Source organism: Chiloscyllium plagiosum, unplaced genomic scaffold (assembly GCF_037043375.1).
Source record: "Chiloscyllium plagiosum isolate Xiang-an unplaced genomic scaffold, Cpla_swu_hap1 HiC_scaffold_5, whole genome shotgun sequence".
NCBI classification, from domain to species: Eukaryota; Metazoa; Chordata; class Chondrichthyes; order Orectolobiformes; family Hemiscylliidae; genus Chiloscyllium; species Chiloscyllium plagiosum.
In genome coordinates, this window is record NW_028270143.1 from 5,179,130 (window position 1) to 5,196,598 (window position 17,469).

The 17,469-nt window shown below is 43.4% G+C and overlaps 1 protein-coding gene across 7 annotated transcripts in view; it reads left to right on the forward strand.

The window, feature by feature from the left end:
* rbms3 (RNA binding motif, single stranded interacting protein) overlaps positions 1–17,469 on the forward strand; it is a 1,382,426-nt gene that overhangs the window by 1,056,909 nt on the left and 308,048 nt on the right. For all 7 annotated transcript variants that reach the window (XM_087986936.1, XM_087986930.1, XM_087986932.1 and 4 more), the window contains one exon: positions 784–875. In XM_087986936.1, coding sequence (XP_087843062.1) covers positions 784–875 — 92 coding nt within the window. The remainder of the gene's footprint in view (positions 1–783; positions 876–17,469) is intronic.

The following is a 17,469-nucleotide window of genomic DNA, read 5'->3' on the forward strand; positions in this document are numbered from 1 at the left end:
ATATTAAAGCACTTCTGTTTTCTTTCTTAATTTATCTTTGCCATAATGTTAGTTTTTTTCTCAACTATGTATAGGAATGCCTTGATGATTCTCATAAATGCTGCTTTTATATCCTGACTGTTGAACTGGATTACTGGATTTACATGTCATTTAGTCTCCACCCTCAATTGAACATTTGTGAATTTAGTACAGATCATTTCAGATCTTTCCCTCAGAATTGGATTCTAAGTCACGACATTGTTCCATTAGCTTTCTTCCCAAGTATGGCAAACCTGAAAAATAGTAGTCCCCTACTCAGCGACTCCTTGCCTTCAGTCCACACCATTCATGGTGATTTTCTTCACTTAGAGAGTGTGCAGAAATTGGCTTGGGAAATGTAGTTTAAAAGGAAAGCTAAAAAAAATACTGCACCTCGCCAGAAAGACACATTGAGAGAATGTTTTCTATTAAGACCATTAAGGTAAAAGGCATTGACAGAATAAGACTACAACCAAATGTTTATTGCTAATTAATTAAATTAAGGTTTACTACCAATGCATCATCATCAGTGTCCAGCAAACAAAGCTTCTTTGAGATTGCTTCCTTTGCTCCACTACGTATAAAACTTCAATGTAGACAAGTCACAGTTCTGGGAGAATGAGAGCAACATTTTGGAAAGACTGATGTTCTTTTCATTTTAATCTGATCTTAGGTCGAACAAGAGGTTTCTTTGTCACAGTTCACTACTGTTGGATGCTCTGCACGTACCTGGTGCTGATAATGTACGGTAACTGTCTTTCACAGGCTATGGCTTCGTAGATTTTGACAGCCCAGCAGCTGCACAGAAGGCAGTGGCATCTCTCAAAGCCAGTGGAGTACAGGCCCAGATGGCAAAGGTGAGCATTCTTGACAATGAAGCAATTTTGTCTCTGCATTGCAGTGTTTTGTTACTGGGGTTGTTAATTAGAATTATGCCCGTTGGATTGAAGACGTCACCAGTTAGTAATTGTGAACAAAATGCACTGTGCACCTATAGACGCCATCTGATTGATTTGTTGATGAGATGTACAGAAATGCATACTGACACATAATACACATAGACAAAATTAAACACGTGTTCGAGCAATTTACTGGGTCAAAACTGGCCCTGTTTTGTGGTGAGTGTGTATGCAAAGGAGTTTATTTGAGAAAAAAAATTCTACCACCATTTTACTGTTTTAAAAGGGCACTGTAACCTAGCAAAGCTATTAATAGAAACACTGCCCTAGTAAAACCATGCTGCAATTTGTCGGAAGCTGTCATAACTCGCTCAGAAATGTATTTTGTGTTGCTCGTGCACTGCACAAATTTTTAAGCTGAGTTCTCTTATCAGTATGATAATATTGGGATTTAAAGTGGTCTGTGAGCAGAGCTAATGTAGAACCATCTCATGGGGCTGAAAATGCTGGTTTGGCATAGTTATGGCAGCAGGACGTGCGGTGTGGCAAGAGAGGAGAAGGAGCTCAGGTTGAGTGAGGGAGAGGTAGGAGACAAGACAGCTGAGCTAGTGTTCACAAGTCTGGGAAAGAGAGTGGTGCAGTGAGCAGTGGGCAAACGTTTCAGCTGGTTGAATCGCGCTGAGTTATCAGTCATGGTGGCCTGAATTGATAAATTCTTAACTTGGATCATTTTATCAAGATACTGTTGCCTTCTGTATGCTGCAGAATCAAATGAATATGGTATTGAGATCAGCCATGACCATGTTGAATGATTAAGTGGGCACTCTTGCTTCCAGTTTCTAAAATTTAAAAGAATTTAAAAGAATAAGAATCACTGTAAAATCTTCAAAGAACATCTACAGAATCAGACGAGAGCTAAGGCTGATGGTAAAAATCCTCCCCTAAGAGACCAACTGCTGACTGGGGAGTGCATCACAGTCATAATGAGAGAATTAGCTCCAATAGCAAGCTTTAATTATTTTCATAGCATGTTTTTCAAAGAATGTATGTCATTTTACTGAGACGTACTTTTGAACACTTATGAAGACTGTCAGTGAAAAATAGGGTCAAGGGGTCAAGGAGCAGAAGATCAGGAGAGAATACCAGATATGTGGCGCATGATCAGGGATGGTTCACAAAAGGTATAAGATAGGTTTTCCCCTTTTTCGATCACTAGGATTGCCAACTCTGGAGTTTCCAAGAATTAAAAATGGATTTCCAGAAAATTTGCTGTGGGCAAAGCCAAGAGAAACCTTGTAAGGTATTGGTCAACAGCTGTTTGGCTGATAGGCAAGAGTAATCTATTTACATTAACAAAGAATCTGTTCATTTTCCAATTGGTCATGTGAAGGTGGAGCACCATGATAAGCAGTGGCAGGATAGACAGTGAGTGAGTTGAGAAGAGGGATTACTGCTAAGTCCAAGTCCATCTCTAAATGCCCTTGAGAAAGTGGTGGTGAGTTAAAATGGGGTAACTCTGGAAAATAGTTGATTAATCTGTAGCCCTTTGCTTCTGTTGATAGTATGGATTTCGCCCTGTATTACATGCACAAAACACACAAAATGCTGAGGTTTCCGTGGAGATTTGATACCAATGCTTTGATCCACAGTCTTGACAGTAACAGAAGATAAACAAGAGGAAAGCAAATGTTTCTGCCCACTTGCCTACAAAGTAGGGAGGTATGAAGTTATTCACTTCTGCTGTAAGCATAAAAATCAAAATGTTTTTTATGAAGTTTGACACGTACATGCTCATCCAAGTGTCCTTCACCATCGAAGCTTACAAGATGAATTTTGTGTGTAGGTACAGCGAGCAGTTAAGAAAACAAAGAGCATGCTAGTCTTTATTGCAAGGGGGTTGGAATACAGGAATAAACATTTTTGTTGCAATTGCACAAGATTTTGCTAAGACACCATGTGGAGTACTCTGTGCAGATGTGGTCTCTGTGTTTAAATAAAGGTATAATCTGACTGGACGGTTCATGGTGTTGATCCCTGGAATGGGTGGGTTGTACTATGATGAAAGGCTGAACTAATCTATGTTCTCTGGAGTTCAGAAGACTGGAAGACAGCCTTTTTAAGCAAACAAGATTCTGAAAGTTTTGATCGGATAGATGCTGAGAAATTAATTTCACTTGATTAGGGAATTTAGAATGCTTTTGGGATTCAGGGCCAATCTATTTGGACAAAGGTGAGGAAAAAAATATTTAACTCTAAGAATTGTGAATCTTTGGAATCCTCTGTCCTGGAGGGTTGTGGATGCTTCACTATTGAATATTTTTAAGGCCAGGATAGGCAGCTTAGTGGGAATTGGGGACTGGTCAGGAAAGTGGAGATTGTGGATAATACTGGAGCAAGCTTACCAGACTATAAAGTCTTTGGCTTCTATTTCTTTTGTTGAGAAGCCTTATAATTCCACTTACTTGAATTGGCTAAAAACACTTATATCTCAAGACAGCTATAATTATATAACACTTGACAGAAAAATAATTTCAGACCTTTTTAAGTCTTCAGCCATTTCAATCCTTGAGAATAAAGTCACACAGATACTTCAGTATTAGAATACAGGAGAGCATCATAGAATCTCTACACTGCAGAAAGAGGCCATTCAGCATATTGAGTCAGCACTAACCCTCTGAAGGGCATCGCACCCAGAGCCACCCTATCCCCATAATCCAACATTGGGTTTTTACCATAGCTATCCCCCTAGCCTGCACATTATGGGACAATTTGTCATGGTCAATCCATCTAATATAGTCGCGGCACAGTGGCACAGTGGTTAGCACTGCTGCCTCACAGCGCCAGAGACCCGGGTTCAATTCCTGACTCAGGCGACCGACTGTGTGGAGTTTGCACGTTCTCCCCGTGTCTGCGTGGGTTTCCTCCGGGTGCTCCGGTTTCCTCCCACAGCCCAAAGATGTGCAGGTCAGGTGAATTGGCCATGCTAAATTGCCTGTAGTGTTAGGTAAGGGGCAAATGTAGGGGTATGGGTGGGTGTGTTGCGCTTTGGCGGGTCGGTGTGGACTTGTTGGGCTGAAGGGCTTGTTTCCACACTGTAAGTAATCTAATCTAATTTGCACATCTTTGGACTGTGGAAGGAAACCGGAGCACTCGGACACGCAGACACGGGGAGAATGTGCAAACTCCACACAGGCAGTCGCCCAAGGTTGGAAATGAATGCAGATCCCTGCACTAATGCACAGGCACTGAGCCACTGCGCTGCTCCAAATACAATACTGACAATACTAATGAGCAGCTAGTCATGGATAGCTATATGTCATGAGAAGAATTTAATCAAGGAGACAGACTACGCTACCTCTTTTGGGGCAAGCCCACCATCCGAAATGCAAGGTGTATGGTCAGCAGGACCCCGTGGATATAAGTAAACCCGACAATCAGGAGCTCCTGATCAATCAGTAGCTCGCAACCCCCTCATTGGCTATAGTCCCACCAAGAGAACAGTAACAGAGCATCCTCCAGAGACCTCAGATCAGCAAGACATTGGAGCCATGGCTGAGTGAGGGTGAAAATGGAGTTTGCAAGGAAGGCTTGCCGACTAGGGGTTTGGGAGGCAAGTGACCCGCAACAGACCCTTCCTGACCTGCTGTCCAATCCACCAGCCCACCTCTCGAACCTACCCCTCAGAGGACAACTGTGCATTTTCCCATGTGGCTGTAGGCTCAGTGAACATTTGGAGATTGGTTGCTCTTGATAGGTATGAACAAAGTAGCAGTAATTCCAACTTGCCCAAATTGATTCATACTTCAGAATGAAAGGTGATTTGTTAAATTTGATCATGAAAGCATTGGAAATTATCTCTTTCAAGAGTTAAAGACTTTCTTCCCATCAGTAATTGCTATTCATACAATATCATTCTCACAAATTTTCAAGATTCAATGCTGTTGTCTTTTGGCCCCTCAATCTGTTTAACAGTCTTTCCTGTTTAAGGTTGATTGTTAAGGTTTTCATCTCTTTGTTATGATGCTGCCTCCAGTGGCCTCATCCTTATTTCGACTGTTTTTTAAAATCTGTTTTTTAAACTCTTCATTGATGTCTGCTTTCCAATGCTTCCTAACCATGAGTCGCTCTTACATTTCCTAATAACTACCTACCATTCCCAGACTTGCACGTTCAGCTCCAAGTTAAGTAGTGTGGCTCATGTCTCAAGGATCAAATATGCAGGAGAGGAAATTGTGCAAATTTGTTTTGGTTGTTGTAGCAACCAGTAGATTCCAGCTGACCAAGATTGGCGTCATGGTGGCTCAGTGGTTAGCACTGCTGCCTCACAGCACCAGGGATCTGGGTTCAATTCCAGCCTTGGGTGACTGTCTGTGTGGAGTTTGCACATTCTTCCCGTGTCCGCGTGGGTTTCCTCTGCGTGCTCTGGCTTTCTCCCACAATCCAGAGATGTGCAGGTTTGGTGGATTGGCCATGCTAAATTGCCAAGGCGAAAGTGAGGACTGCAGGTGCTGGAGATTAGAGTTGGGAGTGTGGTGCTGGAAGAGCACAGCAGGTCAGGCAGTATCTGAGGTGCAGGAAAATAGATATTTCGGGCAAAAGCCCTTCATCAAATTGTGAAATTGCCCCATAGTGTCTAGGGATGTGAGGGCTAGGTGGGTTAGCCATGGGAAATATGGGTTAGGGTGGGATGCTGTTTGGAGGGTTGGTGCAGTCTGCTATAAAAATTGATGTATATAGTATCATTAGATTAATCAACTCTAACACTGGGAAGTTGGTATTTAATTCTTTCCTGTCTCCTGTAAGCTGCTAACCAATGTAAAGAGGGCTTAGTAATAAAGCCTTACGCATGTCTGAAATTGTACCCTCCTGAATAAGACTTGTGAAGTTAGCTAACCACCCATTTCTGGAAATGTGCATTTCCTTTTGAGGTTGAAATAGGTATTCAGACAGATTGGCAGAAAAGGCCAGAGCTTTCTGCAGCCACTGCTGTCTGATAATTCTGTTCTGCTGCACTCTGCAATTCTAACAAGCCTGGCTAGGGCGTCTCAAGTATTTACTATGGCAATGGCAATTCAGTAGACATCTGAATGGGAGAGGTTGTCAAACATGATTGCTCCCTTAACTTCATGGAGATGCTGCTCAATTTCATGGAAATATGTTTTCCAGGACAGGAAAATGTTGATGTCGTTAGGGAACTCTTCTGACATAGATTCCACAGGCCTTGATCTATGATGGAAATGACTCCGTTACGCCAGGAGAAAAACAGAAGGTTCTGTTTGCCTCTGATAATGGAATCTCTACTGTGTGGAAGCAGGCCATTTGGCCCATTGAGTCCACACCGACCATCCAAATAGCATCCCACCTAGATTCACTCCCCCACCCTATCCATGTAACCCTGTATTTCCCATGACTAAGCCACATGGCCTGGACACTGTGGGCAATTTAGTATGGCTAATCCACCTAACCTTTGGTACGAAACTGGAACAGATGCAAACTCCATGCAGCCAGTTGCCCGAGGCTGGAATCAAACCTGGTTCACTGGCACTGTGAGGCAGCAGTGTTAACCACTGAGCCACCGTGCCGCCTAGTGCATGCAGCTTTAGATGAACACAAATGAGGCCCATGAATATCATTGGAACAGGCTTTCTCCAATATTTATAGTTCACTCAGGGTACCATTGTTTGGCTGGGAAAAGATTGTAGGAGCAGGAGTAGGACGTATGCCTTTTGAATCTACTCCATTGCTCAATATGACCATGGCTGACCTGGTTGTGGTCTTAATTCTACTTTCTTGTCTGTTATCTATAGCCCGTGACTCCCTTGTCTATGAAAAATATACTTATCTCTATCTTGAATAAATTCAGTGATTCACCTCCACTGCTTTCTTGGGAGGCGAATTACTGAAGAGTTGAGAGAAAAAAGAATCATCACAATCTTAAAAGGGAGTCCTCTTATTCTTAAAATGTGTCTCCTACATGTCCCCTCCCTGACTTGAACCTCTTCCTGGTATCCACTCTTTCAGGTCCACTCAGGAGCTTGTATGTTTCAATACGATCACAGTTCATTCTTCTAAAGTCCTCCAATGTGTATCTCCCAAACCTGTTCAACGTTTCCTTGTAAAATAAGCCCTTAGTCCCAGGAATGGGTCAAACGAACCTTCATTGAATTGTTTCTAATGCAATTAATATATTGTTTCAAATATGGAGACCAAAACTGAACAAAGTACACCAAATGTGTTCCCCACCCAATATCCTATTTCTGTGGCAATGAAACTTCCCCATGAGTATGTTTCATTCCTCTTGCAATAAATGCCAACTTTCCTTTGTCTTCCTAATCACTTGCTGAATCTGCATACTGACATTGTCATTCACGCACCAGCACCCTCAGACTCTTGTGTAACCAAGGTCTGCAATCTCTCTCTCTTTAAGTATTTCTTTCCAAAATACACAAGTTCACATTGTACTCCATCTGCCAAAACTTTGGCCCACACTTGACCTATTTCCTTTTGCAGCCTCTCTACCTCCTCTTGGCAACTTCATCCCTTCCTATATTGATGTCAATGATGAATTTAGCTATTATACATGTGGTCCCCTCTTCCAAGTCATTGATAGAGATTGTAAATAGTTGAGACCCCAGCTCTAATCCATGTGACAACAGCGTGCCATTCGACAAAGAGCCATTTAACCCTATTCTCTGCTTCCTGTTGGCTGGCCAAACCTTTAACTTTTTAATGTGTTGCCCCCTACATGATGTACTCTTACCTGGTGTCGTAACCTTTTACATGATATCATACACCTTTTGCAAATCCAACTATACGGCATTTGCAAGTTGCCCTTTTCCCTCATTGCACCGTGGCTCATAAAGCGCTACAGATGATAATCGAAGAAAATTGTCCTGATTTACATTTCACTGCACCTTTTCCTTTATTCTTTCATGGGATGGGGCATTACTAGAAATGCTAGCATTTGTTGCTCATCCCTGAGTAATCTCGAACTGAGGGCTTGCGAGACTCGTTCTGAGGACAAATAAGAGTCAGGTACGTTGCTGTGGGTCTGACCAGGTTAGACCTAAGAGTGAGCCAGATGAATTTTTACAACAATTGATGATTACTTCATGATCGCCATTCCTGAGACTAACTTTAACTTCCAGATTTGGAATGGAAATTAAATTGCACTAGTTGTTGTGGTGGAATGTTTACACAGAGCCCAGAGCGTTAGCATGGATCTATGGATTACTCATCCAGTGACACAGTTATTTCCCTTGGCCTGCATTAACAACACTAAAATCTACAGAAAACACAGCGACCTAATCCGTGACTTTGAAAATGTTTTCTGATTCATGCTCTTACTTATGCTCAAGCTCACTGACAGACAGAAATAACAAAAATTGTTGAATCTGCAGATGGATGTGTAGAATAGACTTTGGACCCAGAACCATAGATCCAAATGAGAGAAGCGAGAAAATAAATAAACTGATCCCAGTCAACAATTCCCTACAGCTCACCTGGTGGATATTATTTAATACTTTTAATCTATTTCTTTGCCTTCGGAAGGAAACTTGAAATTGAACATTCTCACAGCAGGATTTGCCTCGCGCTCAAGTCTTGATGCTTGAATCACAAAACATTGCTGTCTTTTCGACTCCAATCACATGAGATTTGAGGATAGAAAGTGACAGTTGAATCCTCGAGTAAAGGCAAGATCCAGTAGAAAGTGAGGACCACAGATGCTGAAGATCAGAGTCGAGAGTGTGGTGCTGGAAAAGCACAGCATAAGCCCTTCAGCAGGAATATGACTTATAAAGGGCTTATGCCTGAAACATCGATTCTCCTGCTCCTCGGATGCTGCCTGACCTGTGCTTTTCCAGCAACACATTCTCGACAGAGGCAAGGTCCAGCTACACAACTAGACACCACTAAAGACAATCAATTTATCTTGAATCGGATGACAAGCTGTCAGAACAAATAGCCACTGCACTTCTGCTGCAAGAAATATGAGGCTCAATTTGCAGTATAGTGTACGAATATCTATTTGCAAAAAAATTATCCATCATTCTCACAATTAAAATCATCCGGGCAATTCAGCTACAGAATATCATAATAATTCTGGTAGACACATCTTTGACATATTGGAATTCAGAATAGATCGATCCATTTGGTTCTTTTACAGAGGAAATCTTTTGTTAGCTTCATTAGGGACATTCTAACCTCCAAGAACAGGAGGGAATCTGATCTCAAAATTCTCAAGTCTGACTCCAGTCTGCCTTTGACCCACCCACTTCATTTTGACAGAGATCGGGGTAGGGTGACCAGCTCTCATTCGGGACATCAATTAGCGATTCAAATATTTTAAGCAGGTAGCAAGGCTCCCATTTTGAATAAATTTTAATTTTTAACACTTGCAAGAATTCCTGCGCTTTGGGAATCCTGCTAAGGACATGTCTGCCTGGCCTGGGAGAAACATTGAAACATAGAAGATAGGAGGAGGCCATTTGGCCCCTCAATCCTGCTCTGCCATTCATCACAGTCATGGCTAATCACCCAACTCAATAGCCTAATCCTGCTCTCTTCTCATAAACTTTGATCCCACTCTTGAATACATTCAATGCTTTGGCATCAACTACATCCTGTGGTAATGAATTCCACAGACTCACCACTCTTTGGATGCAGAAATGTCTCCTCATCTCCGTCCTAAACGGTCTACCCAGAATCTTCAGACTGTGTCCCCTGGTTCTGGAAGTGCCCACCATCAGGAACATCCTCCATGCATTTACCCTGTCTCGTCCTGTTAGAATTTTATAAGTCTCTATGAGATCCTCCCTCATTCGTCTGAACTCCAGCGAGAAAATCCTAACCCAGTCAATCTCTCCTCGTGGGTTAGTCCCACCACCCCCGGAATCAGCCTGGTAAACCTACACTGCCCTTCCTCAATGCAAGAGCATCCTTCCTCAGAAAAGGTGACCAAAACTGCATGCAATATTCCAGGTGTGGCCTCACCAAGGCCCTGTCCAACAGCAACAACACATCCCTGCTCTTGTTGTCGAAACCTCTCACAATGAAGGCCAACATACCATTTGTGCAAGGCATCCTCCAATGCCAGGAAGCAGACCGTCTTTGACCGACTGGCCAAAAACCATCAATGTGGATTAGCTGCCTCCATCACCATTACATTCGTATTCAACCTCCTGTCCTACAATGTCATCCTTATCTGACCAGCCACTTCCTGGGCTGACAGACACGTGTTGATCAGGCTAAAGTTCATGTGGAATATCTGTTGAACGCATAATGAAGATGTCCTGATGTTAAGTTAATCAAGAAGTGCATTAAACCTCCATAGTTCTGGACTAGCCAGGTAAAGAAAAATCCCCCTCACTCCTACACCACCATCCTACCAACTCTATGGTCCCATTCTGGACTTTGCTCTCTGTAAATATTTGGGTACTTCGGCCAGATAATCAGACAAATATGACACTGCGCATGTTAAGTTTGCATTCAGAAATGTTGTCATGTTTGCATCTTAAGATATGTGTTCCACCCCTCAGTCCCTACAGTACCATTCAGGGTTTGAATAGTTAACAGAGTATAAATCTGTAAGGATGGAGGTTCCTGCCCACCTCCCCCCCCCCCCCCCCGCCACCCACCCACCCCCTACCGCCTTGACTAAAGGAAGTCCTCTTTTGAAAGGCTGGTGGACCGCTGATGTTGACAAAGCATCAAATCTCCAGTACCACTTCAAGGCACAAATCTGGATTAATCTTGATTTTGGTATGTTCAAAAGTGGCCCAAATCTTTATGCACTGACTCCTGAGGAGATTACTGTAAATTGGGATTGGCCTGGAGAGATTGGATGTGTAAGGAAATACATGTGCAAATACACTATGGAAATATCTTGAGCTTATAAATGTTGGTCTTGATGGTTTGTTTTTGGATCAAAAGCTTAACATTTTACCTTACTTTATTTAATTTTTGAAAAAAAATCAATTAGAATCATTGAGTCATAGAGATATACAGTATGGAAACAGATGCTTCAGTCCAAGTAGTCCATGCCAACCAGATAGCCTGAATTAATCTAGTTGTATTTACCAGTATTTAGCCCATATCCCCCTCAACCCTTCCCAATCATATACCCATCCAGATGCCTTTTAAATGCTGTAATTGTACCAGCCTCCCCCACTTCCTCTGGCAGCTTATTCCAAACACGCACCACCCTCTGCATGAAAAAAGTTGCCCCTTAGGTCTCTTTTAAAGCTTACCCCCTCACCCTCTAGTTTTGGACTCAGTTGCCCGAGGGAAAAGACCTTGCCTATTCACCCTATGCCCCTCATGATTTTATAAATTCTTTAAAGTTAAAAATTACACAACACCAGGTTATAGTCCAACAGGTTTATTTGGAAGCACTAGCATTCGAGGCGCTGCTCCATCATCAGGTGGCTATGTCACCCCTCAGCCTCTGACACTCCAGGGAAAACAACCCCAGCTTATTCAGCCTCTTCCTATAGCTCAAACCCTCCAACCCTGGCAACATCCTTGTAAATCTTTTATGAACCCTCTCAAGTTTCACGATTATCTGAAATCACCAGCATGTACTGCACATGATTTTCTAATTATTGCGGAGAAAGTGAGGTCTGCAGATGCTGGAGATCAGAGCTGAAAATGTGTTGCTGGAAAAGCGCAGCAGGTCAGGCAGCATCCAGGGAACAGGAGAATCGACGTTTCGGGCATAAGCCCAAACACACATTTCCTTACCTTGTTGTATAACCTGATGTAATCTTAGAATTTTCTTTTTGTGTGTGTTTATTACTCAGATGTGCTTTTACCTCTCTTCCAAACGCACAAGGGCTTGCCTGAAACGTCGATTCTCCTGTTCCCTGGATGCTGCCTGACCTGCTGCGCTTTTCCAGCAACACATGTTCGTTTCTAATTATTGCGTCTAACGCTGAGTAAATCCTGCATAGCCTGCTAAAATATGAGATGTGGTTAGAGACAGAAAAACTGCAGAGGCTGAAATCCGATTTAGACAAGCAGGAGGCTGGAAGAACACAGCGAGCCAGGCAGCATCAGGAGGTGGAGAAGTCAATGTCTCGGGTGTGACCCTTCTTCAGGACTGGGGGTGGGTGTGGGATGATCTGTAGATGAAAGGGGTGGGGGCGGGGGGGGGGGACGCGCAGGGTGGTGAAGTGGAGATAGGTGAAGACTGGCAGAAGGTATGACCTGGTTGATCGATGGGAGGAATGAATCCGGTTGGTAAAATATTAGATGTGTGCAGCTAACAGACAAAGCTCCCCTCCAGGTGTATAAAATTATAAATTTTCTGCCAATACCCCAGTTTTTATTTGCTTGTGTCAGCTAACAAATGATCCAGAATATTAAATCACCTACCTTAGGTATAGTCTCATCTTTTATTTGAATGTAGTTGATTCCCAAACACATAATTCCTTACCTTGTTGTATAACCTGATGTAATCTTAGAATTTTCTTTTTGTGTGTGTTTATTACTCAGATGTGCTTTTACCTCTCTTCCAAACGCACAAATTCTCAGAATGAGATTAGTGAGGATAAGTGGGAAGAGAGGTCACATGACCACTGAAATATATCTGTGCCACTGAGGTTTTAAGGCAACACTTTTTTTTGACCTGTTATGTTGATGACTAATTCATTTGTATGTGACAGCTGAATTAAGGAGCCAGACCACTTCTTGGTAATTTACCAACATATTAACCGCAGTTAATCATTTATAAACATTCTGAACACCATACACCACATTTTTAGAACTGTGACTGGCATCTTACCTTCCTTGAAAGTGGCAGGCAAGGAGCAAGGTAAGGGACAGATATTACCCAGATGGTCTCCTTCTTCAAGGACCGCAATTTCCCCCCCGACGTGGTCGACGATGCCCTCCAACGCATCTCTTCCACTTCCCGCTCCTCCGCCCTTGAACCCCGCCCCTCCAACCGCCACCAGGACAGAACCCCACTGGTCCTCACCTACCACCCCACCAATCTCCATGTACAGCGCATCATCCGCCGTCATTTCCGCCACCTCCAAACGGACCCACCACCAAGGATATATTTCCCTCCCCTCCCCTATCAGCATTCTGTAAAGACCACTCCCTCCGTGACTCCCTCGTCAGATCCACACCACCCACCAACCCACCCTCCACTCCCGGCACCTTCCCCTGCAACCGCAGGAGGTGCAAGACTTGTGCCCACACCTCCCCCCTCACCTCCCTCCAAGGCCCCAAAGGAAACTTCCATATCCGCCACAGATTCACCTGCACCTCCACACACATTATCTATTGCATCCTCTGCACCCGATGTGGCCTCCTCTATATTGGGGAGACAGGCCGGCTACTTGCGGGGCGTTTCAGAGAACACCTCTGGGACACCCGGACCAACCAACCCAACCACCCTGTGGCTCAACATTTCAATTCCCCCTCCCACTCCACCAAGGATATGCAGGTCTTTGGACTCCTCCATCGTCAGACCACAACAAAACGACGGTTGGAGGAAGAACGCCTCATCTTCTGCCTAGGAACCCTCCAACCACTAGGGATGAACTCGGATTTCACCAGTTTCCTCATTTCCCCTCCCCCCACCCTGTCTCAGTCAAATCCATCGAATTCAGCACCGCCTTCCTAACCTGCAATCTTCTTCCCGACCTCTCCGCCCCCACCCCAGTCTGACCTATCACCCTCACCTTGACCTCTTTCCACCTATCACATTTCCGACGCCCCTCCCCCAAGTCCCTCCTCCCTACCTTTTATCTTAGCCTGCTGGACAAACTTTCCTCATTCCTGAAGAAGGGCTTATGCCCGAAACGTCGATTCTCCTGTTCCCTGGATGCTGCCTGACCTGCTGCGCTTTTCCAGCAACACATTTTCAGCTCTGATCTCCAGCATCTGCAGACCTCACTTTCTCCTCACAGATATTATCCTGGTGTCAACCATCTGAATATTTGCCCTGGCTCCATCTCTGGAATTAAGTCCTGACCAGGACGGCCTATGGTCAACCTTCCTGATCTGCTGCCAGTTAGAGCCATTAAATGCTCAATTAACAATCACTTTAAAGGTCTCGTTCTATTACTGGCCCTACTTAGCTGTGTTTGTGAAAGGTGAAGAGGAAGCCTATCTACCTGGTTGGGATTTGCCCCAGTCTGGATGTGATCGGGGTACAATGAGTGGGATGGAGGTGGCGGCTGAAAGCCAAAACTTGCCCTTACCAATGACCCTCCACCCCTTCCCAACAATGTCCATCCTGCAATACCACACTTACCTTCCCTCTTCTCCTGATTTTCAGTGCTGCTGTACAGCCAGTGGTTAGGGTGTCTGAAGCAGCACTGTTTCTCACGATGGCTGCAGACAGGGCAGAACATCACTGTGCCAGGAAGTGACTGACTGAGAAGCTCATGAGGTGACCACTTAGCGTCTGATTTGTGGTCAATCGGGTGGTTTTCTTGGTGGTTATGGGTGTGGGGGGGCAATGCCTTGTTCCTGAACATGCCTGCTCCCACACTGAATTGAAAATAGTGAAAAACCCAGCCTGTATCTCAAACAGGAAACACAAGCTAGAAAACCCACAGGAATATTATTTCCTTCTGAAGAGTAGGGTGAAGAGAAATACTTTTGTTTAATCAATTCATGCCAGGAGCTTTAAGCAACAAGGGGCTGATGAATGTAAGATGCATTTTCATTTGAATTCTACCAGAGAAAGAGGTCACCATATTGACATTTTTCTTTTCCTCCAGCTAATTTTAAATGGTTGTGTAAGGCATAACTGGTCATCATGTTGTGCTACAAGTCTGTGTTGTCTATTGCTCTTGGCAGAGCATGGTCGTCATCTCTGCTTCCCACAGACAACGCAGCATCAATAAATTGTGCACTTTCTGCCTATCCTGAGGCGAATCAGTTGTACATATATGGCTCTTAGTCTGTCTGTTCTGGTTGCAGATTTATTTTTCCGGAGAATTGATACGTTACATGAATATGCACAATTGTTTTTATTTTGTCTATCTTCACACTTTGAGATGGTGATCTAGGTTATCTACCATAGTTCTCTGCTTGAGGAAGTGAGATGTAATTTGTCTTGTCTGCTGATGTTCACAGAGGAAAAACCCTCTTTCTTTCGACCCCACATCAACTCACATTATGTTTATTTGGTGGCAGTGACGGACATTCTTGCTAGTGAGCTCACTTTTAACTTACTGCAGAATGGCTTGAAGCAGACATTTGTCCAGTGATATAATGGCTGATAGAGAGGTACTTCAAAAGTGTAATTCTTACAAACTTTCACTCCTGGAATAGGGTCTGAATTGTCATGAATGCCTAATTAGAATTGGGCAAGATTTTAAAACCGTTGATTTTAGTGGGATTTTTGAGTGACCCTCTCGGTCATTGTGATAAACGGGAAAAAGCCTACAGGCTACTCTGATCACTGTTTGAAAGCTGCTGAGTCACTTAAATCTGCAGTCACGTTCTTGAGAAATAAATTGCATACCACTCCTGCTGAAGCTGTCCAAAATCTATACGTTTTTGCCTTAACAGTTCTGGAAAATCAGTTTAATGATTTTAGGAAAAAAAGCTTTGGTCTTTGCGTTAGCTTTGCAGCTTACAGTGACCAACTGACAATTAAAATGAAAATTATGTTGAACAGAATCTATTGCTCAAATTGTTAGTAAGATGGTAACACAGTATTGGTCAATAAGAATAACATAAATCTGGAGGATGTGGTCGAATTATTGTTCCAGATTCTGCAACAGTTGTACATTTCAAATGTGGACAAAATCTGCGTCATTTTGGAATTGTGGCATTTTATCTAAAGTCTAAAGATCTCAGCAATGATAAATGCAGCTAGAACGGTGGAATGAATAACATCCTGTGGTTACTCCATGCGATACATAATCCTCAGAATGTTCTTAGAAATGCAGTTCCGACCCTGCACTTCTTTTCCCTGCTGCTGCTGTTACTAATTGTCTCTGCAGCTTTGAATCACTTTTATTAACTTTAAAACCTAATTGGAGCAAAAATGTGAAAAAGAAGCCTATATTCCACTGGCAAGAATGAACCATAGGGCATGAATCTTTCAGGAATTTTACTTCAGCAATTGTTAAAATGGACTGGGTCAGAGAAACTGATATTCTGAACTTTTTACTTCTTCATTTTTCTCGTTTATAAAAGTGGATAAATCCCCAGGACCTGATCAAGTGTACCCTAGAACTCTGTGGGAAGCTAGAGAAGTGATTGCTGTGCCCCTTGCTGAGATATTTGCATCATCAATAGCCACAGGTGAGATGCTGGAAGACTGGAGGTTGGCTAATGGGGTGCCACTATTTAAGAAAGTTGGAAAGGAAAAGCCAGGGAACCAAAGACTGGTGAGCCTGACATCGGTGGTGGGCAAGTTGTTGGAGGGAACCTTGAGGGACAGGATGTACATTTATTTGGAAAAGTAAGGACTGATTAGGGATAGTCAGCTTGGCTTCGTGCATGGGAAATCATGTATCACAAACTTGATTGAGTATTTTGAAGAAGTAACAAAGAGGATTGATGAGGTGGACTTCAGTAAAGCATTCAACAAGGTTCCTCATGGGGGACTGGTTAGCAATGTTAGATCTGATGGAATACAAAGAGAACTAGCCATTTGGATACAGAAAAAGCTTGAGGTAAAAGACAGAAGGCGGTAGTGGAAGATTGTTTTTCAGACTGGAGGCCTGTGACCAGTGGAGTGCCACAAAGATCAGTGCTGGGTCCTCTACTTATTTACATTTATATAAATGATTTGGTGTGAACATAGGACGTATGGTTAGTAAGTTTGCAGATGACACCAAAATTGGAGGTGAAGTGGACAGCAAAGAAGGTTACCTTAGAGTACAACTGGATCTTGATCAGATGGGCCAATGGGCTGAGGAGTGGCAAATAGAGTTTAATTTAGATAAATGTGAGGTGCTGCATTTTGGGAAAGCAAATCAGAGCAGGACTTATACACTTAATGGTGAGGTCCTGGGGCGTGATGTTGAACAAAGAGACCTTGGAGTGCAGGTTCATAGCTCCTAGAAAGTAAAGTCACAGGTAGATAGGATAGTGAAGAAGGTGTTTGGTATGCTTTCCTTTATTGGTCAGAGTATCGAGAACAGGAGTTGGGAGGTCATGTTGCAGCTGTACAGGACATTGGTTAGGCTACTTTTGGAATATTGCATGCAATTCTAGTTTCCTTCCTATCGGAAGGATGTTGTGAAACTTGAAAGGGTTCAGAAAAGATTTACAGGGATGTTGCTAGGGTTGGAGGATTTGAGCTATAGGGAGAGGCTGAACAGGCTGGGGCTGTTTTCCCTGGAGTGTCGGAGGCTGAGGGGTGACCTTATAGGGGTTTATAAAATCATGAGGGGCATGGATAGGATAAATAGTCAAGGTCTTTTCTCCTGGGGTGACGGAGTCCAGAACTAGAGGGCACCTTTGCTCCTGTACTTAAATCATCTTGCAATGAATGCCAGTTTGACATTTAGAATCCCTAAAATGTGGAAGCAGGCCAATTGGCTCATTGAGTCCCACCAAGACCCATCCCGCT